This window comes from Kryptolebias marmoratus, linkage group LG14, assembly GCF_001649575.2.
Source record: "Kryptolebias marmoratus isolate JLee-2015 linkage group LG14, ASM164957v2, whole genome shotgun sequence".
Taxonomy (NCBI): Eukaryota; Metazoa; Chordata; class Actinopteri; order Cyprinodontiformes; family Rivulidae; genus Kryptolebias; species Kryptolebias marmoratus.
Genome location: NC_051443.1, coordinates 9688772 through 9716743, shown reverse-complemented (window position 1 = coordinate 9716743; position 27972 = coordinate 9688772). Strand labels below are relative to the sequence as shown.

General features: G+C 38.5%; 1 protein-coding gene across 1 annotated transcript; it reads left to right on the top strand.

Moving 5' to 3' along the window:
• Positions 1-408: 408 nt before the first annotated feature.
• Positions 409-13386, top strand: gpat3 (glycerol-3-phosphate acyltransferase 3). Its single transcript, XM_017427492.3, has 13 exons — positions 409-557; positions 2051-2222; positions 2339-2405; positions 6666-6954; positions 7307-7381; positions 7486-7575; positions 8547-8640; positions 8711-8826; positions 9972-10027; positions 10112-10197; positions 10314-10442; positions 10547-10626; positions 12013-13386. The coding sequence occupies exons 2-13, from the start codon at positions 2079-2081 to the stop codon at positions 12158-12160; spliced, it is 1374 nt and encodes a 457-aa protein (XP_017282981.1). The 5' UTR covers positions 409-557; positions 2051-2078; the 3' UTR covers positions 12161-13386.
• Positions 13387-27972: the final 14586 nt, after the last annotated feature.

Sequence of the window (27972 nt, the reverse complement as noted above, 5' to 3'; positions counted from 1 at the left end):
AAAATGTTTACAAGTTTAAAGTTTGGCATTTTTTATGGTTTTAACTAGGACTTGCCACACTAACACACAATTGCCTATTTGACTTTTCTTTTCATTCTGCTCAAATTATTTAGCCAGTACCATAGAAAAATCTAGTCCAGTTTTGAAGAGTCTAGGTTTTGTAGTGTTGGAGCTGGACCAGTTCTAGTGTGATTCAAATACCAAAAAAGTGCTGAAATCGCCCTGTAATGAAGTTTCGTAAATCAGAATAAGGTTTCACAAATCCCACACTTGGTTTTAAATGTTCTGCAATCAGCGCAGAATAATCTGGTCCAGGTTTGAAGAGTCTGGGTGCTGTAGTGTTTTAATTAGAGTAGATTGAAGAGGCTGAAGGTAGTGAAAAAGTAGGTGGAATCGCTCTTTAGCCATTTTCCGAATAGGAAGCTGCAACCGGAAGCCAACTTCAGCTCCGTGCTCCAGCTCCCTCCCAGGCGGCGTTTTTTTATCCGGAGAGCAAAACAGCCAGAGGCTTCTTCTTCTCCTCAGCTGGACATTTGACACCTTCTCCCTGCCGTCAGGTACGCACTTCTTCGCTAATGTCAGCGTCTGTGGAAACCCGGGCTTTACCGTAACCCGTGTTTAGTTTAGTTCAGTCTGAACAGTTGTTTCAGAGTAACGGTACAGACCGTACAGACAGGAAGTTTATGTTTTTTTTTCTTTTAACAACAACACGGTCATTTAAAGTGTCCAGCTGTCAGAGGTTTGGTTGATATAAATAAACTTATTATGTAATGTGTAATTATTCTTGTTGCTATAACAGAGTTTATTACTGTTTTATAGACTACTATCATGTTAATGTTTTGAATTATACAGCCTATCTGCTTTGAATTTATTTATGTTTTTGACAGACATAGCTGTAGTTCATTAAATTGGTACTGGTTCCCAAATCTTGGCTCGGGACCCCAACGTGAGTCATGAAACACAAGTCTGGGGTCAATTAAAATGATTGCTTATGGCAAATTTTCACCCCAGTTAGCACAAATATAAAAAAACAGCAGTTATAAATGATTAACAATGGTACTATGGTTGTTAAGAAAGTTTGCGTTGTCATGATGTTTATTTGGTTATTCCAGAGCTAAAAAGTTGGTGAACCACTGTGTGCGAGGGCTACATACAAGCTGTCGAATTAAAATCAACACGTGGACTGGCTGAACTATATCTTCATCTTACTTTTCTGCCACAAGCGGCTCTACTGTTGAAATTTGTCAAACAGTATGGACGTTAGTGAGGTTAAAACGCACTGTAATTGTTCCAGTTTTACTGAAAAATAATACACTCAACTACTTATGTACTAAAACAAATGGTTTTCCTTCCTCTAAATCAGCCTGTTGCTATAGTTGTAATATTAAATGTTTGAAAGTGGTTGTTATAAATCTGATAAACAGCATGGATGGAGACAGAAAAAAGACAAAAATGAATTAATTGAGCTAAGCCCCCCAACAGATGACCTGTCTCCAGCAGTCACTGTGGGAGAGGCGGGGGACACCATGGACAGGTCGCAAGTCCATCGCAGGGCCACATAGAAACAAATAAGACAAACAACCATTTATGCTCTCACTCACACCTAGGGACAGTTTTAATGCTCCATGGTCATCATAAGTGAGCACTTCTAGATTCTTCGTTTTTACCTGATGGTGTCGCTCTAAAGGTGTGAGGCAGGGGCTAATACACCTGCTGTTTTAACTGCATAAACCAAATAATACAAAATATCTTAGTACAAGTACCTGTAATATACTAGTAATACTTGCTACATTTATTTTTTTGTTAGTGTTTATGTGTATCAGTCCAGTGAGACCCCCAGGACTGTAACTAACTACATTATTGTATTAACTGACATCATTTATGGGTGTATCTTATTGAAAGTTTGTGTATTACTTGAGCGGATCAATGGAGGCAAAGGAAGTAACATCAGTAATTGTAATTTATCCTAAAGATGACATGAACAGGTTTTTCAGAAAAGGCCGTGAAGACTTCTCAGTGTGACGTGCCATCTTGAACCGACTGTTTGCAGATAATGAGGTGACCTCAGAGCCGCAGTGATGGAGAACCTGTGGTGTGTGGCTGCGGTCGTTTTCCAGCTGTGGATGTTCGTGGTGGTGTTCCTCATCACGCTGCCTGCCATGTTCGGCCTCTCACTGGGGGTGACCGGAGTCTACATCCAGATTCTGGTCAAACTCCTCGAGGTAAGTTCTGCATTTTCAGTTTTGTTTGAGGCTGACGGTTGTTCCTCGAGGGGAGATTCTTGAAATGAGCGGCAGTGTGTCGTGAGAGGCCATCTGAATTATAGCTGTCCTTGCAGTGGGCCACTGTACGCATCCAGAGAGGACAGCAGGAGCAGCCCGGTGTGCCCGTCCCTTTGCCTACAGGTAATTCTAATCTAAACACGAATACAAGCATACAATAATACCAACAGTGGAAGGATCAGAGACCTTTTATTAGCAAAGATTACCAGGCCTATTTTAAAGTCACTATAAGACAAAACCCGACAGATGTGAAAAACAACATATGTGACGTCACACAGTCAGTAATGATCACGAAAACCTAAACATTAAATACAAAAACTTACCAAAAGGAAATTAAAGGGGGAAAAATAAAGAAATCCAAAGTCTGAGTAAAAACAGAAAGTTTGAGGAAATTTAAACATTTAAAGAGACAGGTATATTAGACGCCAAACTTTTTTGTTTTTATTATATGAAAAGGTTACAAAATACCTGCAAATGAAAGGAATAAAGTGGAGGATACCGAGGGAGTAAACAAATTATTAAAGTTCTTGTGACACAAAGATAAGATTTACATTTACAGTAAAAAAGAATAATCAAAAGTTATATACCATAAGAAATATTTGATGAAACAATAAATAAGAGATAATAAAAAAGGAAATAAAACAATATAAACTATAATTTATTAAATGATTGTGTCAAAGGTTTTCCGTTGGAATGTACAGGCTGTAAATTGAATAATTTGGTCGCTACTTTAGGAGAAATTTGAATACAATTTTGCATTTGTCAAAGTTAAACGAAAAGAAGCGATTGTGTGAACCGAGCGGCTGAACTCTGTGGCTGACAAGAGGCGGCCCTCAGCAGTTCTCTGTTTGGGTGTCGGCACGCTGTGTCCAGCTGCCTGAGGGATTTCATTCAGCAGGTCATGTGACTCTGTGTGAGCAAGGGTCGGGGTGTCCCATTGGTCAGCTGCAGCGTCTGATACCGCAGTGTCTTTCGCTGTGAGAAAACACATGGTTGGCCTCAGGATGATCATGCAACAGCAGCTTGCGTGATGTCGGCCAAACAGCAGACAGGAATCCACACAAAGTTTAGAGTCACACACACAGACCGAAACACACTTAAACTCTGGCTCAGTGTGCTGCCATGTGTTAAATCCCTGTTTAACTCTGGATTTTCAACAAGCCTTATTAGGAGGGAAAAAGTTAAACAGCAGAAGAACTAACCTACTGGAACAAACAGAATATAGGGACTACATCAACAATAACAACAGTTTTATTACTTTAAAAGTCAATCAGTGACAAACATAACATTAATTAACAGCTAAATAAATAGGAACGTACAATAAATCCTGAGAAACCATGTATGTGAAAGCACATTCAGCTAATTGTTTGGAGAAAATAAGATGACATGTCATGACCACAAAGATACATAAAACTACCTTAGAGAGGTAAAAGAATGGCAACCAGGCAAATAAATGCTAAAATAAAACACGTAATAGGTGCCAAAAAATGTGAAACAACTGAAAAGAGACACAGAATAAATACAGACACAAAAAAGAGCCTTAAAGAAAAGCTTGAAACAGACGTAGAAACTCAAAACAACTACAGTAAAACAGGACACCTACAAGGAGGCAGGAAACAAAAGAACCACAAGGGAAAATACAAAAAAAAGTCTAAAGCTGCAAAAGTGAATAAAAAAAGCAACAACAAATGACTACGAACAAGGTAAATTTATCCAGTCACAAACAAGCAGTACTCTAAATTATAACAACAACTAATAACTACAAGTTTCTCTTTTTATAATGATAGAAAAACAACATTATGATGGAACTTGACTAGTAATGCGATTAGGATACCAGGGCTTACTGATGCAGGTGGGGAGTAAAGGCTGGCTCGTGTTGTCCTTTTCATTAGAAGAGTTACTGTAGCTCAGATTGAGTAAAAAACTCAGTTGGAAACAGAAAGGTGTCAGGACACTCAGTGCATCACAGTTTGTTCTGTGTGGGCGTACATAGCCTCAGACTGCTCAGGCTGCACATTCTGACCAACTCTCACTCATGGAAGTGCCTAAAATAAGCACATGAGCATCAGAACTGAACCAAGGACCGATAAAAGATGGTCTGAATGGTATCGTTCTACCCACCTACCCCCCATCGAGCGTTCAGAGTGCTGTAGTTGACAGTATTATGTGTTGACTAGTTGCTTGCCTCTGACAAGTAGACAATAACTGAGCTGCTGGGTGCTGAAGTGGTGCTGCAGTCTTTTCCTCAGAGACTAAACTGGAGGCTTGTCAACATAACACACACTGCTCTGCTGCAGCTCCTGCTTTCATCTTATTTAAGATGTAGGTTCCCCAGCACACAGTCAGCATTGCAATAGTGGGTCAGAACCGGCTCTTAACAGCTCACTGTTACCACGATGACCCAGAACCGGAACTGGAAAAAAAAAAAAAAGCACAGCTGTGTTTGTAATCCACAGTCACATTGGGGCTTCGCTGTACGAAAGACTTTTGCAGCTTTGAAGTGAAAAGGGTGAAAATATGCACATATAGGTGGAAACCTTTTCCTGAAGATATGTATAAAAGCCCAGTGGATGTAAAATTTAGTGCACTTTATTTATGTCACCTATTATCCAACCAGCAGACTGAAATTCTGATCCCAGAGGCAGAAGCTAATTGTTGGTTTTCCCTCTGGTATTAGGAAAGATTAAGCCTTGCTTTGCACAAGTATATTGTTGTTTTTGTCTTGTTTTGAAACTGTTCTCACCTACGGAGTCCTCCAAGGGCCAGGGTGCGAGACAAAAAACAGGTGGGAAGAATCCATTCCCTTTACTTAGTGAAGCGGGTGTTGTGTTTAGCTTTGTTTTCAGTGTGGATGGGGAAACAGATGTAAATGCAACACCGGATGTGAAACAAGGGTTTAGGGGATGATCTACTATTGCAACATCTGACCATAAAATTCAGTAACATTAAATAGTACTGTCTGTGTTGTCACCAAAATCACATCAGACATTTAGAGGAATGAGACATTTGTCTCCTGTTAATGTCCTTCCAGCAGTTAAATCAAAAACATGCCCGGCTGTATAATTTTAAAGAATTTTTATTCTCATATCATTTAATTGACGGTTCCTAAGAGCCCGTCTAGCTCAAAGTGCCACTTGCTTTTAATAAAATTAGGTTGTTTTGTGGTTTTACAGTGTTTGGATGGGTTATTTAAAAGTTATTGATCCTGGAATTAAGAATTTGTTCCGATTTTGTTCCATTCGATCTGTGCACAGAAATTGAGCAAATGCATGGTTTGCAAAGCTGTGTGCACGGCTTCTCTTACATCCATATTTAACTGATCTCTGCTGGGTTTTTAACAACATTACATTCTGCTATGTCTATTAAATTCTACAGAATGTATTTTAACTTTCACTGTGTTTTTAAAAATCTCTGTTTTGTTTTTCTCCATCGACGGTGTTTCATTGAACATTACTTTATAAAACTGACCAGTGCTTGTTGTTTTTACTAATCTCTGCGTCTTTAACAAATTCTCCTGTCTTCACCGATCCTTACATTGTCTATGAATTTCTTTTGTATTTTAATGAAAACTGACATGTATTTTTTGACACCTTACAAAAATACACATGAATTAACCATGTTTTTCCACATGTGATCACATGAACATGTTAAAAATGTTCCAAAATCGCGCGGAAAACATACAAAACAGACGTTTCACTTGTTCATTTCCTGTGTGATTTACACAGGTGAAGTTCGCTTGTTTTTTGTCTTTATTGAATTTACTTTCTTTGTTAAAACCAGCTCTCTGTTGAAGTTAAATGTGTTTTTACTAAACTATTCTTTGTCTTTATTGAAATTACCAGATATATCAGATTCTGCTGTGTATATGTTAACATCTGAACTCTGTTTTGTCTTTCAAATTCTATCATTTTGAAAAATATTTTTACAAAAACACTTTTCTATCTTTAAAGCCTGTACTGAATTCCACTAGTTTTACCTAATTCTACTGTCTTCATTAAACTTAAAAGGTTCTTCATTGAAATCTGCTTTAAACTAACTCTACTGTGACTTTATTGAACTTTGTTGTACATTTAATAAACTATGATCTGAGTTTTGTCAGCTTTGCTGTATTTCTTTTTCATCCTGATACTTCACTTACCATTTACAAAAGTTTCAGTTTTTAATAAACCTTCTCTTTAATTAAACTAACACTTCCTTTTTAGACTTCATATCATATAAAACAGCTGAAATAACACCATCTCACACATTCTTTCTTTCTTTAAGAACCATAAGAACAAATCATTTCAAAGTTCAGTTATTTTCCCCTCCCATCGGGTCCACATCAGTGCTGATAGATAAACCACATCACCACAGTAGTATTAGAGTTTGGCGACTGTCTTCCAGGGATCATTGAGCGAGCTGAAGTCTCAATGGAAGAGGAGATGTGGGAGCTGCGTCGCTCTCGACCCATTCCAGCGAAGGAGTTCGCCCTGAGTGATGTCATGTATTTCTACAAGAAGGGTTTGGAGAGCATTGTCGACGACCAGGTGACGCAGCGCTTCTCCTCCGAGGAGCTGGCCTCTTGGAACCTTCTGACCCGCACCAACCAGAACTTCCAGTACATCAGCCTCCGACTCACCATCATCTGGGGCCTTGGGGTGTTCGTGCGATACTGCATCCTCTTCCCTCTCAGGTGAGTCTGACACAGAACAATCTGTCATCTCCTCTGGCAGACAACATGTGGCAAGAACCAAACGAGTTTAACCTTCTGCCCTCGAAAAGGCACATACAGAATTGTCAGTGCTTGAAAGTGATCCAAACTGACTGAAACACTGGTTGGTTCTGCTGTTCAGCATTCAGCTCAGCATCAAATTAAAGAAACACATTTAGTAATTACTGTTAATCAAATATTCTGAAGTTTTTCTGACAGGCCCGTAGGACTTCATCATTGCAATAGACTAATGAGACGATGAATAAATCCACAAGCACAACAGTAAATCTGCGTAATGAGTTTCATGATAAGGAGATTCGCTGTGTCCCTGCAGGATCACTCTGGCCATCATCGGCCTGTCGTGGCTCGTGATTGGAACAACTCTGGTTGGTTTTCTGCCTGAAAGCAGGTAAAGCAGCTCCAAAAAGATCAAATGAATAAACAAGGTTTTGCTGAAGCTCAATTCAGAATTTGAAATTGCTTTTCTTGTGTGTGTGTGCGTGTGTGTGTTAGGGGAAAGAACTGGCTGAGTGAGCTGGTCCACCTGACCTGCTACAGGATCTGTGCCAGAGGACTGTCCGCCACCATTCACTACCACAACAAGTCAGTCAGCTTTCACTCACTTCATTTTTTTATTTGTTGTTGTCCACTTTTTACAATCCAGTTACCTTTTCCTAAATAATCAAGTTATAATAAAATAAAACACATAAAGTCTAAACTTTAAACTATTTTTATTATTTTTATAGTTTGCTTTCAAGGGGTTTCTTGTAATCTGTAAAAGTGGTCTTGATCAGTAGTTTCTCAGAATATTTGAAGCTCTTGAGTTGTTTTCTCACTCAGTTTGTGACACTTAAAACTCAAGACTTATAAATCATTCAGTGAGTAAAAAACAGCTCAGAAACTCAAAGGATGAGCTAGTGTTGTGTGTACACACAACTGGAAAAAAACAGCAACAAAACCCAGCTTTTTTTAATTTAAATCTTTAGGCATTTGTCTCTAGCAGCCTGTCATAAAGATGACACAAATTAATATTTTAGCACCAACAAGTTGATTCCCGAAGACCAACAAGCAGATGATGAAATGAAGGAGGACACATCTCTCAGTTTCTGTATCCCTGAACTTTTACCTTTTACCTTTTACCTTTTCCTTAAAGACTTGACTTTTAAATGTTGTTAAGTTGCTGCTGATAGTTTTTTATGTGTTATTTTTGTATTTGTCTGGTTTTTGCTTTTTTTTAAAGACTATACTAAACACCATATCAAGATATTCCAAGTTTTCAGCTAACATAACTCAAAAGAAAATTAGGAAAAGAGCAGCCATGGCCAAAAGAAAAAAATACTTTAAAAGACATTCAGAAAGCCAGGACAGCTGCTACTCAAGACCTCCTTAAATGATTACAAGACAGTTTGTCCCCTTGTTGCCAAAATACAAAAATATGAGGGCTGGCTGCTTTAGTATGTATTTTTGCTTCTGATATTTTGACTATTTCCATCTGATAAATCATTTGTGCAGAAGCTAAAGTATATGTTCATTTCTTCAACCTCCTACCCCTCATCTTCCCTCTGACTCTGCAGAGAGAACCGGCCTCAGAAAGGAGGAATATGCGTTGCGAATCACACCACACCGATCGATGTGGTCATTCTGGCCAACGATGGCTGCTACGCGATGGTGAGTGTCATCACCAGTGAAGAGTGTGTCTGTGGTGCTGTGTGTTCTGATACATTGTTGTCTTCCACAGGTCGGGCAGATCCATGGAGGTCTGATGGGGGTTCTTCAGAGGTCCATGGTAAGGACCTGTCCCCATGTTTGGTTTGAGAGGTCAGAGATGAAAGACCGGCATGCGGTGACCAGCAGGTGAGGCTGAGTTTGTCATAACGGTCCAGAACAGGGTCTTAAAAATGGCAGCTTAAATTGTCTGCTTGTTGTGGATCGGTTTTCAAGAAGTTTCCGAAATTTACCAAGTTCAGAAGAACAAAGCCAAGTCCAGAGATAAAACTGTGTTAGTTTCTTACCTCCTAAGGTGCAACTTGACATAAAACTGAATGCAGACAGTGTTACCTGCGGTGTAGCAGTCTGGCTTCATTAGGGCCTACGCATCCATCAAAAGAGACCTATTTTCATTTGGGAAAAAAAAAGATGTATACGTATTTAAAAAACAGTATCAATTATTTTAAATGCAACTTGCACATGATTAATAAACCCATGTCTTCACAATATCATAAACAGCAAAAAATATTACACTAAAACAGGGTCACGTGATCATAGAAAAAGTGAAAAAAATATATATTTAAGATGGAAAAAGTAACATTTTTTTGCCCACTTTTGCTAAGCAGTGCAGAACGTGTTTGACATGCAGGCCTGCAGGGGTGAGTTTCGTTTATATATGACTGTATTCTTAAATCAGCTGAAAGATAACAACTGTTGTGCAACTAAAAACGGAGAAGAATAATGTGTGTGTGTGTGTGTGTGACGTGTGTGTGTGTGTTCACATGTGTACATGTCTTTATGTCCTCTGCTGTCAGACACAGTCACTCTGTCAAACACTGTCAATAAACTGAGATAAAAAAAGCACATGCCTCTTTAAAGCAACACTTCTGTTAAGCAGGTGCAGGAAGTATTGTAATATTTGTTAAATTATCATTATTCACTTCATACGGGATGATTAAAACATTAAATGATTTAACAGATTTAGAGAGAGAAATGCAAAAATAATAAAAATAACAATAAAATACAATTAAAGCTTTCAATAGGTCCTCTTAGATACAGGAAGAAAGAAATAAAACTTCTGAAATGTATTTATAAATGTTTATCTGATGAAGGAATAATTTTTAGCAAGTACATAAATTTTCTGATTCAGAATTTAAAGAGGCTGAATTAAAGGAAATATAATGAACATTAGAAGAAGCCAAATAGTTTGTTACACTCTGTTTATATTAAACAAACTAACCGTTCCTGTTATCATCACGATGACTCAGAATTGTATGTTCCTCTCGCTGCAGGCTAAGAGATCACGTTGCAGCAAAGACCAAACTTCCCATCCTGATCTTTCCTGAAGGTTGGTGTCTTCTGTCAGTCATCGCATGAGGATGGATATGATCATTTGAATGGTTGGATGATTCCCTGTTTTTTTATTTAATAGGAACCTGCATCAACAACACTTCTGTCATGATGTTCAAGAAGGGAAGCTTTGAAATTGGAGGGACGATTTATCCAGTTACTATTAAGGTAGAGAAGCTCCTTTTTTTGGCATTTGGAACCATCAGCTGCTCATCTCGTTCTCACCATGGTTTTACTGGTTTGTCTGAGTTTCAGTTTGTCTGTTTTGTCTTTTTGTGTCTCAGTATGACCCTCGATTTGGTGATGCTTTCTGGAACAGCAGCAAATACAACATGGTCAGCTACCTTCTGCGTATGATGACCAGCTGGGCCATCGTGGTCAATGTGTGGTATTTACCTCCCATGACCAGACAGGTATGCCTCAATCTGAGGATGGATTCATTCAGGTGGATTGAGCTATACAAGTACTGACATGTGTTTTTGTAACACACTGTGTGTGTTGTGTGTGTTGAGAGCAGGATGATGAAGATGCAGCTCAGTTTGCCAACAGGGTGAAATCCGCCATCGCTCATCAGGGAGGACTGCTGGACCTGGCATGGTGAGAGTAACCCTCCACTCAACACTCAGATTAGATTAGAACAACTATTTCATCTCGTGTAGTGGAAAATAGCCGAACTTGTCTGCTCAGGTACTCCTCTGAAGTACAAGCCAAGGTATCTACTGTATACTTAACCCTCCTGTGGCCTTTGGGTCAAATCGAGTTGCGAAACTATTTACCCCATTAATATTCTTTCTGCTTCCTTGCATTACAGCCTGGAATTTAAATAGATTTTCAATCTGATTATAAGTGATGAACCTTCACAAAATACTCCAGATTATTGAAGTTAAATAGGGAATAAAAACTTGTTTTAAACAGTTTAAAAATATATGTAATATATGCGTACGTATCCACACTCCTGTGTTTTAAAGCCCCACCCATTATCTTCAGAAACCACATAATTAGTTAATAATAAGATTCACTTTGGGGGCAATCTAAGTGTCTAATGATCTCAGTATACACCTGTTCTGGTGGCCCTTAGGATCAACACCAGTGCAGCATCTCTAAGTAGTAAAATGTACCACCAAGCGAAAGACAGCACGAAGACCAAGGACCTCACCAAACAGGTCACGGAAAAAGTTGTGGAGAAAGTACAGATCAGGGTTGGGTTGTAAAAAAAACATCCCAGAACATTCCGTGGAGCTCCATTGAATCTTTTGCGAGGGAATGGAAAGATTAGGGTGGTCCACCAAAACTCACAGTCTGTCCAAGGAGGACATTATTCAGACAAGCAACCAGGAAGCCAAAGATAGCCCTGATGCAGAGATAAGAGGAGCTGCCTGTAGGACCATGATAGGCTGCACAGAGCTGGGCTTCGTGGGAGAGTTGGCAGGAAAAACACATTGCTTAAAATAAAACGTAAGGCAGATCTTTTGGTATTTCTTTCCCAAACACATGGAAGAAGGTGCGGTGGTCAGGTGAGACTAAAATTGATATTTTTGGCTATCAAGGACAACACCATGTCTGGCACAAGTTTACCACCAATCCCACAGCGAGGCATGGTTTTGGGGGCATCATGCTGTGGAGATGTTTTTCATTGACACAGTCTTGGAAACTGGTCAGAGTTGAAGGAAAGTTAAATGGGGCAAAATGTAGAGAGACAGATCACAAAAAAATTGAAGCAAAACTGAAAAAAATCAAGAAAATTGAACAATCGCTAACAAAACTAAACAACAAATCACCATCTGCTGCTGTTAAGATGAGACTGTTTCTCAAGTCCTAGAAATAAAAAAATAAAAGTTAAAATGTAAACCCAATATTGTGAAAGCCACAACTTTGCAGCATGGTAGAAATAATTTCCACTGATTGTGTTTTTGCAATTCTTCACATAAATAGCTTGTTCATCAGTCCTAAACGGGAATGTGATTTTATCCTTGTTTCCTGCAGGGATGGTGGACTGAAGAGAGGGAAAGTGAAGGATTCGCTTAAAGAGGAGCAGCAGAAGATGTACAGCAGCATCATCGTGGGACAGAACGGCATCAACCCCTCAGAAACAAACAATCACGCCACAGATGATCAATCAGCCTTCTTCTGAGCCACATGTGGTCAACTTCCTGTTCAGTACAATGTCAAGGAAGGGAGCAGCTGACTGTTACTGTTACTGGTGCAAGCTCTTTGACCCACATGTTTTTATATCAGATGAAAAAAAAAAATCACTTTTAGCTTCACTGAGGTGCGCTCTGGGTGTGTAGGAGCGTGTACCGGCCAGCAGGAGGCAGCGTGTGACAACACAACCATCAGCAGTCAGACCTGAAGGCGCTCTGCATCAGGCCAGATGTGTCCAGAGGCCGCAGAGCTTCACACAACAAGTACCGTCTTTAATACTGTCAGTATCACTACAGGGACTGTGTTCATAATGTGTCTGAGAGCGTTTTTATTTGAACCAAATTTGTAGGAAGATGTTTTTGTTAAGCTTTGTTTTAAGGAAAGAAAATAAAAATCATCTCTCTTTCTAGCTGCCTAAAACGCACACAAGAAAAACAAATAACGCCTCAAATGGCAAAAGATTTTTGTACTCCTGTGTTTCTTCTGAAACCCTCAGATTTTTAAAGCAATTGTTAGTGATTTTGTGTCACCTTGATACAGCTGATGTTACTTCATGCCCTGATTTTATTCAGCTTGGATTCCTAACCACATGTAAGGGCTGAGGCTTGTGGAGAAGATAGAAACCAATTCATTATGAACACATGAGTCGAGTGTAAACACTGAGGCTGTAGGAGAAACGACAGGTCCAAATTATTTACAATATAAAGGAATAAATGTCAAACTGTTGGTTTACGAGACAGTACCCATCTGGTGCAACCTGGATTATTTCAGGAAAAAGATAATGAAGCTGCATGAAGAAATAATTTACAAGAACTAAAATCTCTGACTGATGATGAGTGGAAGAGTCCTTCAGACTAAAAGAAAAAAAAATGAACATCCATGTTGTGTTTTCATGCTATTAATAATGAAAGTTTCTGTCAAGAAACGAGCAGCGTGATACAGAAAGTGCAAGCATCCACATTACATCCTCTGTAATGCTTAGATTACTTCAGACGTTCAGATGTTTCTGCATTGGGAAGGAAAATGTATTTTCTATGTTTTTTGTCCAATTATGACAGAAGTTATTGATGTAAGTGAGTTGTTTTAGAGTAATTTTTCAAAAAGCTTTAAACATATCGTTAAATATGTATTTTGTGTCTTCAAAAAAAATAAGATAAATCAATAAACTTGACAAAGTCATTTAAATAAAAGCAAAAATAAAGAAAAACTATTAAGGACATTGTTTTGTGGTTCTTGTTTCTCCTGTTTACTTTGAGTATTTCTCAGATTTGAACATATCAAATGTAAAATCTGTGAGGTTGAGCTCCACCTCTGGTCAGAGTGGTGGACAAGAAAAATGTCACGATATGACACATTCCTGCACATGGAAATGTTAGTAAAATGTTAATTTTTACCACATTTTACAATGCTTTTTGATCATTTAGGAAAGCCTTTTTGAGAAATTAGATTTATAATGCGTGATAGAACAAGCACCTTCCTGATTAATATATAAAAATACATTGGTGAGAATAAAATGAGCAAAAGATTTGCCTTATTATTCATTTTTCTTAGATAAGGAAATCTTTACTAAGTTATGCTGAGTTTAAAACTACTGAAATGTGCATGTGAAATATCCATTATGCAAGCATTTTTTTTTCTTAAAATCTAAATAATCAGAAAATTTTTATCTTGCCTATGACTTTGTGGGCTCAGTTAGTGGCTTAGTTGTGGTTTTATGTTTTAATTTAATGCAAATATGCAAATAAAAGGTGGCATTCTGTCCAGATTCTGTGATCATATATACGTTTGAGAATGCTGATGGATTTAAAAGGATCAGAAACTGTCACCATTTTGTCTCTTTGCATGTTCAACACATGGAAATTTTCTGCTGCTTCTTAGATGCTTGGATTCGAAATTCTAAGTGTTTCAAATAGAAAAAAAGTTGAATTTTTAGTACCTTAAAAAGTCATTTTCACTTTTTATTTATTTATTTTAATTTTCTGGACAGTTTCTAATCAAAGCTCTGAAAATACTCCCAGTTACATAAATAAAAGAAAAAACAACCAGCCTTATTACATCTAACAGTAAACACAATATTTTGGGGTTGTAAAATAAAAACAGCACCCTGAACAAGTTTTTGAAAACCATTAAAATGATGTTATCATTGATTATCCAGAGATGCCGCCCGTGATTAGCTCCGAGTGTGTCCTCCAGAATAAAAACTAAACATATATGTTGGTGTCCTTGTGGGAAGGATGCAGTGGATGAGCCAGAAGAGAGCTGCAGATCAGAGTCGGGCGGCGACATGTTTACTGTGACGGCGCTTTAATAAAGAAAGCAGAGAGTGTGAAATAGCATGGAGTTATTCTTCCACACACAGCCAGGCTTACATTTCACAGCCTCTCCTCCTCCTCCTCCTCCTCCCGCCTCTTCATCCACCCGCCTGTAATAACAATCCCACAACTTAAATTGCTTGAACAGAAATGTTTGTTCTCCCCTAACAAGATTGTGAATTATTAATAGGATCTAAAGCCGATTCTATAACCCGATTGTTGAGGTGGGATTCTTGGCAAGCGATGCTCCACCACACCATTTACTGTGATGTATGTGTCTGCACATCTTTATATCCAATTTAATGTGATTCAGATAGATTTCAGAGGGACATCATAAAAGGCATTGGAGTGACCCCGACTGTGGACTCCATACAACAAACCCCGTATGTCCCAATATGTTGATTCGATTTGCCCAATTTTACTCTTAGCCTGGACTGATCTATACAAATGCAATGCAGGTGCACTAAGTAAATATGAATACATTTCCAAATTGAATCCAAGTGAGTGTAGTCTGCGGGAGGACATCATTTAAAATCCCGCTGTGCTGGGAACTGAGCGGTCACAGGGTAAATGACTGAGGCTCCTTCTGAGACTCGCCATTAGTTGGAGTGTAATGCCTTTAAATACATTGTTCTGCCATCTATTCTGTGCTGCTGGCTGTAATGTATGTGATGTCGAGGAGGTACAATGCAACTCCCGGAGGGGGATCGATACGGCTACGCTCAGACGAGTCCTCGAATCTGCCCTCACATCCAACGAGCTGCTGCTCCTCTTTAACACTGAGGTTACAGACTAACCATAGAACCCAGGGAGCATGGTGTCGTTAAATTAATATTTTCATTTTAAGTCACTTCATCAATTAATTTCGAAGGAAAATGCTGACACTAAATACTAATACTAATTTTAGCCCTATTCTAGTTTGTATTTGTGTTAAAGATGCTCAGCCATATTTATAAAAGTTCTAATTTAACTTTTAGACTCACTGAGCTGCCGTTGTATATTCATAACCAGGCATCAATAAATGTATTGGTTGCAGTTTTCAATTTGTGCCACTAGATGTCATCACATCCCACACACTGGATCTATAAAGTATTTCTTCAGAGGATTCAGGTCTCTGAGAGTTGTTCTCCTCTAAATGTCTCATGGGCCTGTCTTTAAATGAGTTCAAGCGATTTGGCCTTTAATGAAATTAAACCAGAGTCAGAATCATCTCTCCGCTTCTGTCCTTTTTATTCAATCGCCTCACAATCCCTAAAGTTTATAAGTCGGCCCTCAGGTGCAAAAACACAGTATTATAAAAGCCAATAATATTCACTGTACAACATTGTCATCTAATTTGGGCAGCGTATTGTAAAATTTGTTCAAGATACAATGAGGAAATATGGCAAAGCGTTGCATTATTTTGTCTTGATTTGTAGTAAATTGTATGGAAATAATTCTATGCTCTTAGAAGCTGGAGGTTTATAGGTTTGACTCTTGTTATGACAGTAGAGCTACTTGAAGAAAGAAAATGGAGGAAGTTATTTTTTTTTATTTTAGTTTTGACATTAAAAAAGACTTTAATGTCAATATTAAAGCCAAAACGTTAAGATTAATGCTGAAGTATTATTCCAATAATAAAGTCAAAGAGATGGAAATGAATTTTTTTTTTATAGGTTAAAAAGAATCAAAAATCATATCAATAGTGGCTCAAAGGTCTATGATATCTCCCTTCATCTGTGAATTAATTAGTGACTTTTAACATCAGAATATTGTAGGTTTTAATAACATTTAAGTTTGTTTTTAGCACATAAACACACTGGGGTACTAAGCATCAGTACTTTAAAGCGACTGCTTCTTAAATTGGCTCTGGAGCTGCACACAACCTCTAAATAACTAAAACTCCCAGCTGTTTAGGATGATATATGGCTTTTACTGAAGAATAATGACAAAATTAACAAAACAGAACAAATACAATGAAGTTTGCTGCTCTGAGTAAAAGAGGGAAACATGGATTCTTTGACTTTATTCTTGAAACAGTGTTCAGACTGAATTCTCAGCAGATTGACTTTAGTTTAATGTTGAAACTGGAAAACAAGACATCTTCCTCATTTTTCCCCTAAAATAATGTTGTATAATGCTTGTTAGTGTTTTGTTTAGAGACTGACTGGCTTAAACGTTCCCTTTTGGGAAGATTTATTAAGAAATGATCAGAATTAAAACTATTTGAAATGTGGTAAAATAGACATTTAAACTAAAATGAAACGAAACAGCAGAGGTTTACAAAAAAGACAAAAGCTACCATAAAAAGATAAGCAAAAAGTGCAACACTAACACAAATGTGCATAAATATGGCCATAAAAAGAGAGTGCTAAAAACAGACTCATTTGCATGATGAAAAAAAATAAAAACATCAAACACAACCTCAGAATTATGCGAAAAAGACCACAAAAACACAAAGAAATGACCTGCGTGGAAAAATGCTAAAACAGCTCAACTGTACAACACCCAGAGACACAAAACAGCAAGAAAAATGTTGTGTTTTCATGCTGCAGCTCTGCTCTGTGCCTCTCAGCCTCTGCTTGTGCAGCTGATAGCAGCCACAGTACAAACAGCACAAAGTCAAACTGACCACAGATCAGCTTGTGGCAACAGCCTCTGGTGTGCCTCTCTGACCAGAAGAGGGAAACACGAGACCGAGCATGCTCCCAGCGCCTCCGATTTGCATACTCTAATGAAACAGGCTGTAATTGGTCAGAATTGATTTTTTTTATCTGCTTTGATTGAGCTACAATTGAGTCTAAAGTTCCTCAAGTGGAGAGCGGATTGATTTGTGGTTAAATTCCAGTTTGCTTGGTTTAAAAAGAAATTTATGCAGCGATTGGACGGCAGAGGAGGGCCACTGACCTCATCATCCAATCGCCTTCAGCCCTCCTGTTTGTTATCAGAGGAATCATGTACAAACTGCTGCTTGGTTTTTACTGAATGAGAAGGTTGAGGCGCATGAAAAATGTCCTCCGGCGAGGTACATGAAGGTGTGAAATTGCAGACTCCTCTTTGCCCTCAGCCCCGTGCCTCAAAAGCTATTTCTTCTTTTATTGACAGCGCGGCTGAATTTCAGCCTGATGGCTGCTGCCACCCCCCTTCACACACACACACACACACATACACACACACACAACCCTCCCTCCCAGAGCCCTGATTGCTTTTGTTTCCAGGTCACCTCCTATCTATTGCTGCAAGTTTTCCAATTTCTCAGGGCTCGTTGTATGAAGACAGAAAGCGCCAGCGTCACCGGCTCTCTGGGAAATGTACATAAACCTCAGCAGAGAGACGACACAAAGGAAACACACAGAAACCCTCTCACTTTCATGCTCAGTGGGCAACACACATGCTGTCGACGCCGCTGCCGACACAACTTCATCAAAGCAACAATCAAATAAAAGTCCTGCTTCATTAATATGGAATTATCTCGGCATTAAGATTAATTGCATTAAACTGATGAGAGTGTGTTCGCTGTGGATGGAAGCTGGCTGCACAAATGATGGATGATGAGGGGCGTGATGAATGGAGAAAGCAGCGGAACTAAATTGAAAGTGTACTCATCCGTTCTCCCCTCACAACTAATGATAAATTGAGCGTGTCACGTCGAACAATACACGCCGAGCTTTAAACACGGCCTCCTCCTCCGCCTCCTCGCCACCTCTTCGTCCCTGCGTGCGAGCACTGCCATCAGATAGCTGCTTCTGACATCCTGCATGAGTCCGACTGCAGTGACGACTGAGCGACAGAGTCTTCATGTCCTCTGTGAGACAAGCAAAACTGAAAGACACACACGAAGTAACCAAAATGTTATACTCGGAGTGTCTTTCTGGCTGCTCCGCTCAGTTGTCTTGTCTCTTTGCGGGTGTTTCGTTTAGTCTTACTGTGAAAATGCCATCATAACTGCACTGCATCCATTTGCGCTCATGTTTTAGGACTCTTTGCCTTTTTGGGAGTTTGGCGGTGGGTGATAATGTAACTGCATGTGTGTGTTTGTTTGTCTGCTGGTCTGTTTAACTTCATCAGCAAGTCTAACTCTTAGAAAGTAATCACAGATACTACTGAAAGTACAACTAATTCACTTTTGGAGTTTACCTGATTCAAGATGGCTGCCACAGTTAATTGACATTCGCCAACACAAAATGGCTATAACACAGATCCTGAGCTGAAATCTGGAGGGTCATCCCCAACACTTACTCTGACTGCTAACAGATGACGTCTTTGTCAAGTGGACGGTGTGCATTCCTTCAAGGAATATTAGTAATATAAATGTGATTTCACTTTCACACTTGTTAAAATATTTTTTGTAAAGAAGGCCAATTTATATTGACCATGACTGACTTATGACAGCAATAAAAACATAAAATGGTTGAATAGTTTTTAGAAGCACTGCATCTCTGAGATTGTTTTCTACATTTTGAAGTCTTTTAGCTTCTGTTTTTCATAGTGTTTTATTTCATGTAATTGTGTGTAACGTAAATCTTTGTTGTACATCTTTGCATTAAAATGTGTGTCTTGTCTTGTTTCAGTTATGCAATTTTAATAAAGTGATAAATAGGATCTTTTTAGGTGAGATTCAGCGGAGCACTTATAAACATATACCATTTTACTTGTTTTAAATAGCTCTTTGAATGACTTCAGTTTAGAAAAATGGAGGTTAATTCTGACCAAACTGATGTGCAAAGAGCAAGATCAAGATCAAAGTGGATCGCTGTCACTTTAACAAAACTCCAGTCTAAAAATATTTTATAGATGTTTATTGAAAACCTTTACATTGCCATTTATTTTTACTTTGAATTGTTAGTCAGACAAAAAAAAATTGCCAAAAATGCTCCCAGGCTACACCGGAACTGCTACAGCTAGCTGCTGCTTAAAATATTTACACTTGCAAAAAAAAAAAATGCGTTTGTAACTGTATAATATAAAACTGACAGCAATGTAAAAGTTTATAATATAGCATTTGCATCAACAATTTTGAAGGTTTTTAAGACAGCAGCAACCCTCTATGGTCTTTTTCAGGTAGTTGAGGTCATTTAAAGCATTATCGACAACAGGTAAGATATTAATTGTTCACAACAATTTATTTTTACCTCTTTTAAAGACTTCCTTTATTTGTTTTTGTTTACTTCATGTCTTTTCACCCTGGTAATACCATAAGTCCCGATGCCACAGTCAGTCTTTTGTTTGATGTAGTTTGATTGTCTCCTTCATGTCCTTCTGTGACAAATAACGTTTCCTTTTTTTTTTAGTTACTTACCAGAATCAGCCATAACAGTTTATTGGCAGAATGTATATTTTGGGGGCTTTTCTTCATTTAACAACCAAAACAAGTGACAGGCGGCCAAAGTTACAGATGATCAAACTTCTATTGAGACAGCGTCTGGCTCGGCTCCAGCTGACAGCCTCCTCTGTAAATGATATTGCCATCTGTGAGATCACAACAGTTGGGGACTGAAGAAGAGGATTATCAATCTCCAGTCGGCCCCGTTTATTTTACAACTCTGCTGATTTGACTGCAGAACGGCAAGAACAAATTCTGTCTTTAATGACCTTTGCTTAAATTTCCAGGATTAAATCACTACATTAAACCTCAGATTACTTGATATCTTATTCACAGAAGCAGAAGGTAGAATTATACATTTGATGGTGCTCCAATTGCTACATGTGACTTTTCTTCCACGCAGTAGCTCTAAAACAGGGCTGGGGTTAAAGGGGAAATTGGTAGGTGTTAAACATTTGTATGTATTTTGCAGTTTGTACCACTTGGAGCCACAGTAATAGAATTAGTAAGATGTCCCTTCATCAAACTATGTAAAAACATAGTTTCATAGTTCTTAGGTGGTCAAAAGTAATTGTGACAAGAGCAAATAAATAGTGATTAAATAGTTATTACAGTTTTGTTTCATTTGAGGTCATTTTTTGATGCGCTTGGTGCCATTTGTGTTTATTGTTATTACTATTTTGCATGAAAAGATTTTTTTTTTCATTAAGAACAAAAGACAAAAAGATAATACATTTCCAAGAAATCCCTGTATATGTTGACAAAGTCTTCTTTTCAAATTAAAGGTTCAGTGTGTAGGATGGAGCGCCCTCTGGAGTCATCAATTGGAATTTAAAACCACAAACCACAGCAGCTGCTGAAAACAAGACAGGCCTGTGGTACGGAGTTTGTTTTGGCTTTTCTGGGTTATTTTTTATCATCGCGGTAAGACAAGAGTGCCAACCTCAGTTCCACTGGGGCGAGGGGGCAAAATAAAAAGCTTGGTCCTAGCTGAGGATCTTTCAGCATTTACTGAAAAAAGATATAAATGGAGTTTTTAGGTGTAATCAGATTACTTATGTAGATACATGAACAACCTTTTCCCAAGATATATTGTATTATACAGATTTTAGAATAAACACAAATAAAACACATAAAAACACATCAGTAGCATTCATTTCTAAATCTTTTAAGCCATTTGGAAAGAGTTTTCTTTTTTATAGCAATACATTTTATAATGTAGCTATTAGGCAAATCAACTAAAAAAGAATCCTCAATTAAAAATCCAAAATAAAAAAAATGCAGAAAAATAAAAAATACACATTAAAAAAGACATTTGTTGCTCTGATGCACATTAGCTCAAGTCACATATCCGAGTTTATCAGCTATTTGGATGTGCTTTGTTGATATTTCAAATCAAAATCAACTACTAAAAAACAATACTAGCTTAATTTTCTCAGTATCAAATTTTTACTACATATGCTTTGCTTCTTTTAAGCAAATGAGAGTCAATAGACTCTAAATTTACTACAAACTGGCGGACAAGTTCTAATACATTCGAAATATCTTGTGGGCCGAATACAGTTGTGACAAAGGCCATATCTGGCCCACAGGCCTTGGGTTTGACACATGTGTTTTAGGGTATTAAAAAGCAACAATTCATATTTTATCCACACATGAAAACAGAACAAATTGTTGTGCTGTTTACAGTCAAGGAACACAACAAAAATGTCAGACAAAAAGTAAAATAAAAAAAAAAGCAAAAATGAACGATATTAAAAATCAACCCATAGAAAAATCAAAGTAAAATAATTGAGACCAAAAATATTTTAAAATGAAATAAAGTGAACGCCACAAAAAGATTGAATCAGAGGTGTATTTATTTTTAAATCTCCAAAACAAGTTTCACATAAAATTACCCGGCTTGATTTTAATCCAGGTTCATATTTGCCAAGTCCACATTGACTGTCATCCATCATGGCCCACATCTCCTGATCGCCGTCTCCGGGGGCCCAGGTTCATCTCTCCTCTTCCTCCACACTGTTCAAGCAGAGCAAAAAAGCAACAGCGTCTCCAATTTTCCTCTCAACAGCAATGCAGAGGAAAGAAGAAAAAAAAAGAAAAAAAAAATCAGTCCAGCGGAGCAGCACGCTCTGCAACTTCTCAACAAAATGAATACTTTTTAATTTGCCTGCCTGGGATGGCCCCGGGCCCCAGGACAATGTTGATGGATGATGTTTTAATGCTGCTGAATGTTATTTTTACTGAACAGGGAAAACTATAAATTTTTACTTCATTGGCAATGATTGTGCCCTATATGCATACAGGCGCGGCGGCTGAACGTTGCCCATGAATAATCGGCTCTCGCAGCAGATGTTATTCTGCAGAAACCAATTCCTCGGATAAGATTTGCACAAGATTAATTGTCTACAGCTGTTTCATGGCCCGCTGCAATCTTAATACATTTATGATAAGTTTAAAAGCTCACCAGAGGCAGCGGAGCCTCCCGAGTGAGGAGTCGCTTTATTCTTACATCTGGATTCATATCCTCTGTCAAATTCATCATTAGCCTTTATGCGAGACGACTAAGAGGACGGCCGTCATTACCGCTCCGCGTGCAACAGTGTCTCCCTCCTCTTTCTTCTCCCTCTCTTCAGGCCCATATTTCCATCTCTCCTCCCTTTGAGTGACTGAATTATTCAGATATGTGCAAATGAGTTGTTTTCATTTTTCTCCCCGGGAAGTGGAAATTGAAAGTGACCCGGCGTGACCCCCATCTATTACTCAAGCTAAATTGCAGTGAGTGTGCAGTGTGGATCATTGTAGCCATGCAGGGCTTTGTTAACCGCAGCGCCGTGACCCCGGCCCACAGCGCAGCATCTGGAGCACCGTGAAAGAATCGCCGTGTTACGACCCACACTGGCTGCTTTTATAAGGGCCCCATTTGAATATTCTCCGCGGAACAAAGGCAATCATGTTCGGCACGCGGGCCTGGGTCAGGGGCCGGCGCTTGGCGGGGCCACTAGTTTAGTTTTTGAAGACCCATTAGGTGCTTCAAAGTTCCCGACACAGACAGATACGACCTACACGCTCAGAGGTTTTCATTTTCTGTGCATTTAACCCCCTTCCCTGGTTATTGTGTCTTTCATCCCTGCTTAGATCATTTTACTCTGTGGAGCGTCTTTCTCCTCACAAACTGATGCAGCAGCCGATTGATCTTCCATTATTTATCACCAGAATCATCTCTGTGATGGAAAGAATTAGCACAAAGCCTGTGGTTGGCTGCAGAGCAAATCTTGTCTCCACTTTCATTTAATGAATAATTAACTCTTATTTAGCGTTTACTCCATAATCAAATGTGGAGATGCCAGAAAGGTTTTGTAACACACTTTATCAAAGTTTTAGTTTTTTAATTTTTTTTAATTTTGGTGTAAACAAACAACAGAAATCTACTTTGTAAAAACCTCTGAATGTGGCATGTTATCCAAATACGTCAAGGATTTTTAATGTTTTTGCCAAGATTCAGATATGTGTTCTGGAGATGCATGCAAATTAAGAAATGTTTAGGTAACTTGGGTTTTTAGTTTGGAAGAAAAAGAAGAAAAAAGTGAAATAAAAGTAAATGTCTTGCTTTGTTAACTTGCTAAAAATATCATGTCTCCATGAATATGGGAAATTAAATGAGGGTTAATTCCTTGTCAGACCTGAATGCTCATTGTTTTAAGTGTTGACAAATATTTATTTATCTAATTTATTAAATTAAAACTTTTAGAAAATATCTCAGGTGTTGTTCAGTGAACAGTAGAAATGATCAAACATATTTAAATGTTGTACCTGCTACTTCAATATTTAAAAAAAAATTTTAAGTTTAAAACAGAAAATCTGACTGCAGGGTATTTATGACATTAATCCATCTTAGGGGGATGTACAAATAATGACCCTAATAATGTTAGGGAAATAGAATGGATGTGGAAGGAAGACTGTATGATCACATACACCCACAGCTTGTTGTAGCACAGCTGTGTACAGGCTGACAGGAAGTGGCTATCAATAAACCAGATGAGTGCCACCAGCTCGGCCTTTCCCTCCATCCTGTGACAGCTCAGACATCGAACATGACATAATATGCTATAATAAAACAAAACCTTCACTTCATAAATATCTATGATTTATGAGGAGTGTGTGGTATGAATTCAGAGTCATAAATATGCAAAAAAAATAAAAGCACTGAGGCCGCAGACTTTTAATTTATTCTGGCGTGACGCCGGACTAATTGGTTTCTCTCTCAGCACTCTGCCCATTAGCAAATTTGTGTTAATGAACTGAGGATTGCGTTCCCACCTTTTCCTCTGCTTTTTAATTCAGAGAACTTGAAAACAGGTGGAAGGTCTGTGGTGTATTTTTCACACATTTTAGTGCCGTTTTGTTTATGCACAGGAAAGCAAGTTTAGTTTAAATGCAGGGGGCTTGGGGGATGATATTGGGAGTCTTCTCACACACCTATCCTCTTTGTACAAACAGATACCTGTCACGTGTGACAAATAGTGCCGCTCCTTAACAGATTATTTACTTTTAATGGAGGGGGGTAGCGGGATGAGTGAAAGACTTAATATGTGCTCACAAAAGGTGTGATGTATGGGGTCATGGTAACACACTGGCTCCGCCCCAGGCTGCTCCAGTGAAATAAATCTGTGGGAGATCTGCAGGGCTGTGATGGACTGTACAGCTGTTGGATCACCTAGATCCCACAGGAGCTCAGTGCTTCGCTTCAGCTAGTATCTCACCGGGCTGTGATTGTTGGAGACTTGCTGGTGAACAGCATTTGCGACGAAGTCTCTTAAATATCTCAAAATGTTTGCGAGGGTTCTCGATTTCTCAAATGCTTGTGCAACAAATTTTCTCCCAAAATAGTCACAGGGATTTTACAGCCGTCTGAAAGCCTTCTCAGTTTAGTTTCTTTAACTCCCACATAGGAAGCTGTCTTTATGACAGAAAACATCCAAGGCTATAGATCCCAAATGATCAGGTCTAACTATGCTGATTATAAGTAATGATTAATAACAAAATGGTCCCAATCAGCCTGTCTTCATTTCTAAAGCGTGCTTCAGTGGATTAAATCATAAAGCCACATGACGCAAAATGCAGTCACATGGCTTGCTGGTTGCAAACACTCAAAATGTGCCTGTTTTCTTGCAGTTTTAAGTCACCAACTAGTCTCCAACAGCCGCAGCTCAGTGAGATACTAGCTTTCTTTTATTAAACACACGTAGGAAGTAAGGGTTGGTTTAGAGGTGAGGTCAGACAAAAAGCATGTGATGATGGATTTAGGTCTTGACTAATTGTCTGTGAAACCAGTTCAGCCCCAGATTTTACAGCCAGAATAAAAGATCCAAACAGTTTATAGTCAACAATTTGTGGAACTACTGACTTGCAGAACCCAACCAAAATTCTCAGTGGAAAACTTTCAAACTTACTTATTGAATTGTTTCATAGAGATTCACTCCTACACTGCAATCCATCACCATTACACCTACATTATAGCTTGCACTTTAATCAGGTCATTTAAATTGTGTTAGAGCTCCTAAACAAGTCAATTAAACTCTTTACCATTTGCCAGGATCGGTGTGTTTACCCTCAGTGCTCTGACGGCTATAGTGAATACAGAAAATGAAGGGGTGTCATTAATATAAGATTTGTTGGAAACCTTTTCTTATATTATACATTTCTGAGATAATTAAACCAGCTGTTATGTTTAAAATGGATCACAGAATTCCAATCAACACACCACACAGCAGGACTGAGAGTGTTTTGCAGACAGATGACTGAATACTGCCTGTTGTTGTTGTCAGTTTCAAAAGTATGACAATAGGTAAATGTGTGTTTCCGTAAATAATGAATGAATGGTGCCCCAACGTGAAGCCCTGAATGCAGCACCCTGATTAAAAAGTGTGCACCCATGCAGCTGTTGTGTTCCCATCAACGAAGGTCGGAGTCAGAGCCCATAAGTAGCGTATCTGTCACTGTTGCGGGGTTTCCTGACTTTTCACTAAAACACTTTCCCATTGTACTCAAAAAGCCAAATGTTAGCACACCTGGACAGAGTTCCTAAGAAAAAGGCTTAGAGAGGAGGTGATGAATGTAGTCGGGACTCTAAAGATCCACATACTGTTGGTCTTACGTTCACAAGCTGAGCTCAAAAATGTTGTGGCGAATAGATAAGGGGGACTGGAAGATGCAGATTGTGGATTTTCTGCAATTTATTACAGAGGAAGTGTCAAGCAGAACATCCCAGGGTTGAGACAGATCCAAGCGGTAGAATCTGTCCAACACCAGACTGTCAGTGAGTGCTCACTTGAACAAAGTTTATCAGTAAGACATAACAATCTCCTCATAACTCAAAGGCTATATCACTTAGAGGGCAGCATGGCCCAGCATTGAGCTGTGAACATATATGCAGTGCAGAGAACAATTCTGCTACACGTAATGAGGACATCTCACCAAAAATCAAGTTAAAATACTGAATAAATTCCTTTAAAGCTACCTGGTTGAGTCTGTGGCTTGATTAAAATGAAAGGGATTTCCATTTTCTTCAGCTAAAAACCACAGGACCAAACAGGATTTTGTAAAGTAAAGTGGACATTTGCCCATCCATCCTCCCCCACCTTTCTTGCTCCTGCTTTATTTGACAGCTTTTTTTCTGGATGAAATATGTTTTCACTTTTGATGCAGCACCTCCATGACTTGACATATATGGTGGATTGAAATGGTGCCATTTATTTGCCATTTGGGGTTTTTAATATTCATAATCAATCACCAGCGATGAGACCCTGAAGAGCCACATGTTCTGTGTTTTATGATGGTTATTAATGACGACCCGAGTGCTCACGTCTCCCACTCACACAGCTCTGAACTCTTAATGATCAAAAGTATTAATTCCCACAGTATCCCATTATTAATATCCTAGACAAAGATAAAAGGTAATATTAATGTAAGGCCAACATAAAGACACGGACATTATTTAAGGCCTGTCATCATTTGTCTTATTTAAATACTACAGTGATAAGGCTTTCTTATAATTTAAATAAAGACATTAATTTCTTTAATGCTGAGTAATCAAAGCAATATTTTACAGTTTAACAGAAAAGCTTGTTAGATTGGTCATAAATCTTTCTGGGAATTTCCGGTTGTGGATCACCTTTGATTGCAGCCATATTACATGTCTTTATGTGTGTTATCAGGACAGAAAATGGATGGAGAACAGAATAGAGATGCTACTAAAAAATAACCAAAATACAGAATAATATAAGGATCTTTAAAGTATGCAGCAAGTAGGAGTTTAATGTTTGTTTCTCAGCTCTTAAAGCTTCTTGAAAGGAAATTTGACTGATTATTTATGAACTTTTTCTTTACACGTTAGATCACATTGGCTGCTGTGTATATACTATCCAATAAACCTTTTTTTTTTTTTAATTAAACTGTTGCTGTCAGATGTTTTAGAGCAAACAACCTGCTATCCAAACTGAAACACAAATCAGCATTTTTATATGGTTGCTATTCAAAATGCAAAGCAGGAACTTTTAGGTGAGACATAGGTATTATTTGCAATCTGTTGCCAAAACAGAGGGGCTTTTTTTGAGGATAAGACAGTAAAGTCAAGCTGCTCTAATCCAGTGGTTCCCAAAGCTGGGGTCGGGACCCCACTCTGGGTCGTGAAACAACAAGTGAGGGGTCTGAGAGATGATTTCCCAGAATCAAATAAAATATAAAAGTGATTGCTAATAAGGATGAACAGGGATTTTAGAAAATTCAAAGTCTAGTCAAAATGGGCAAACTCAAAGAATTAATCTTCTTTTTTTTGTTTTTTACACTGGTACCTGGTCGTGACATGCCAAATTGTTTCCTAACGGTGCTTTTCCAGTATAGTACCTACTGAAACAAAAAAAGAGAGAGTGAAACAACTGGAAGTGTCCTCAGTATCTTTCTGCCATCATAGTTTATTTTGAAAAAATTGTGAGATGGAAACTATGGTCACAGGTTTTTTATATATATATATATTTTCCCTTCTCACCCTCCGCGGGTGGTCTTTGTTTCATCCTCTGAGCTCGGGTCCTCTACCAGAGGCCTGGGAGCTTGAGGGTTCTGCGCAGTATCTTGGCTGTGCCTAGAACTGCACATTTCTGGACTGAGATGTCTGATGTTGTTCCTGGG

Coding starts and splice junctions, on each gene's coding strand:
- gpat3 (XM_017427492.3), top strand. CDS start 2,079: ATGGAGAACCTGTGGTGTGTGGCTGCGGTCGTTTTCCAGCTGTGGATG. Junction 7,576..8,546: donor ACCATTCACTACCACAACAA/GTCAGTCAGCTT, acceptor CTGACTCTGCAG/AGAGAACCGGCCTCAGAAAG. Junction 8,827..9,971: donor CGGCATGCGGTGACCAGCAG/GTGAGGCTGAGT, acceptor CTCTCGCTGCAG/GCTAAGAGATCACGTTGCAG.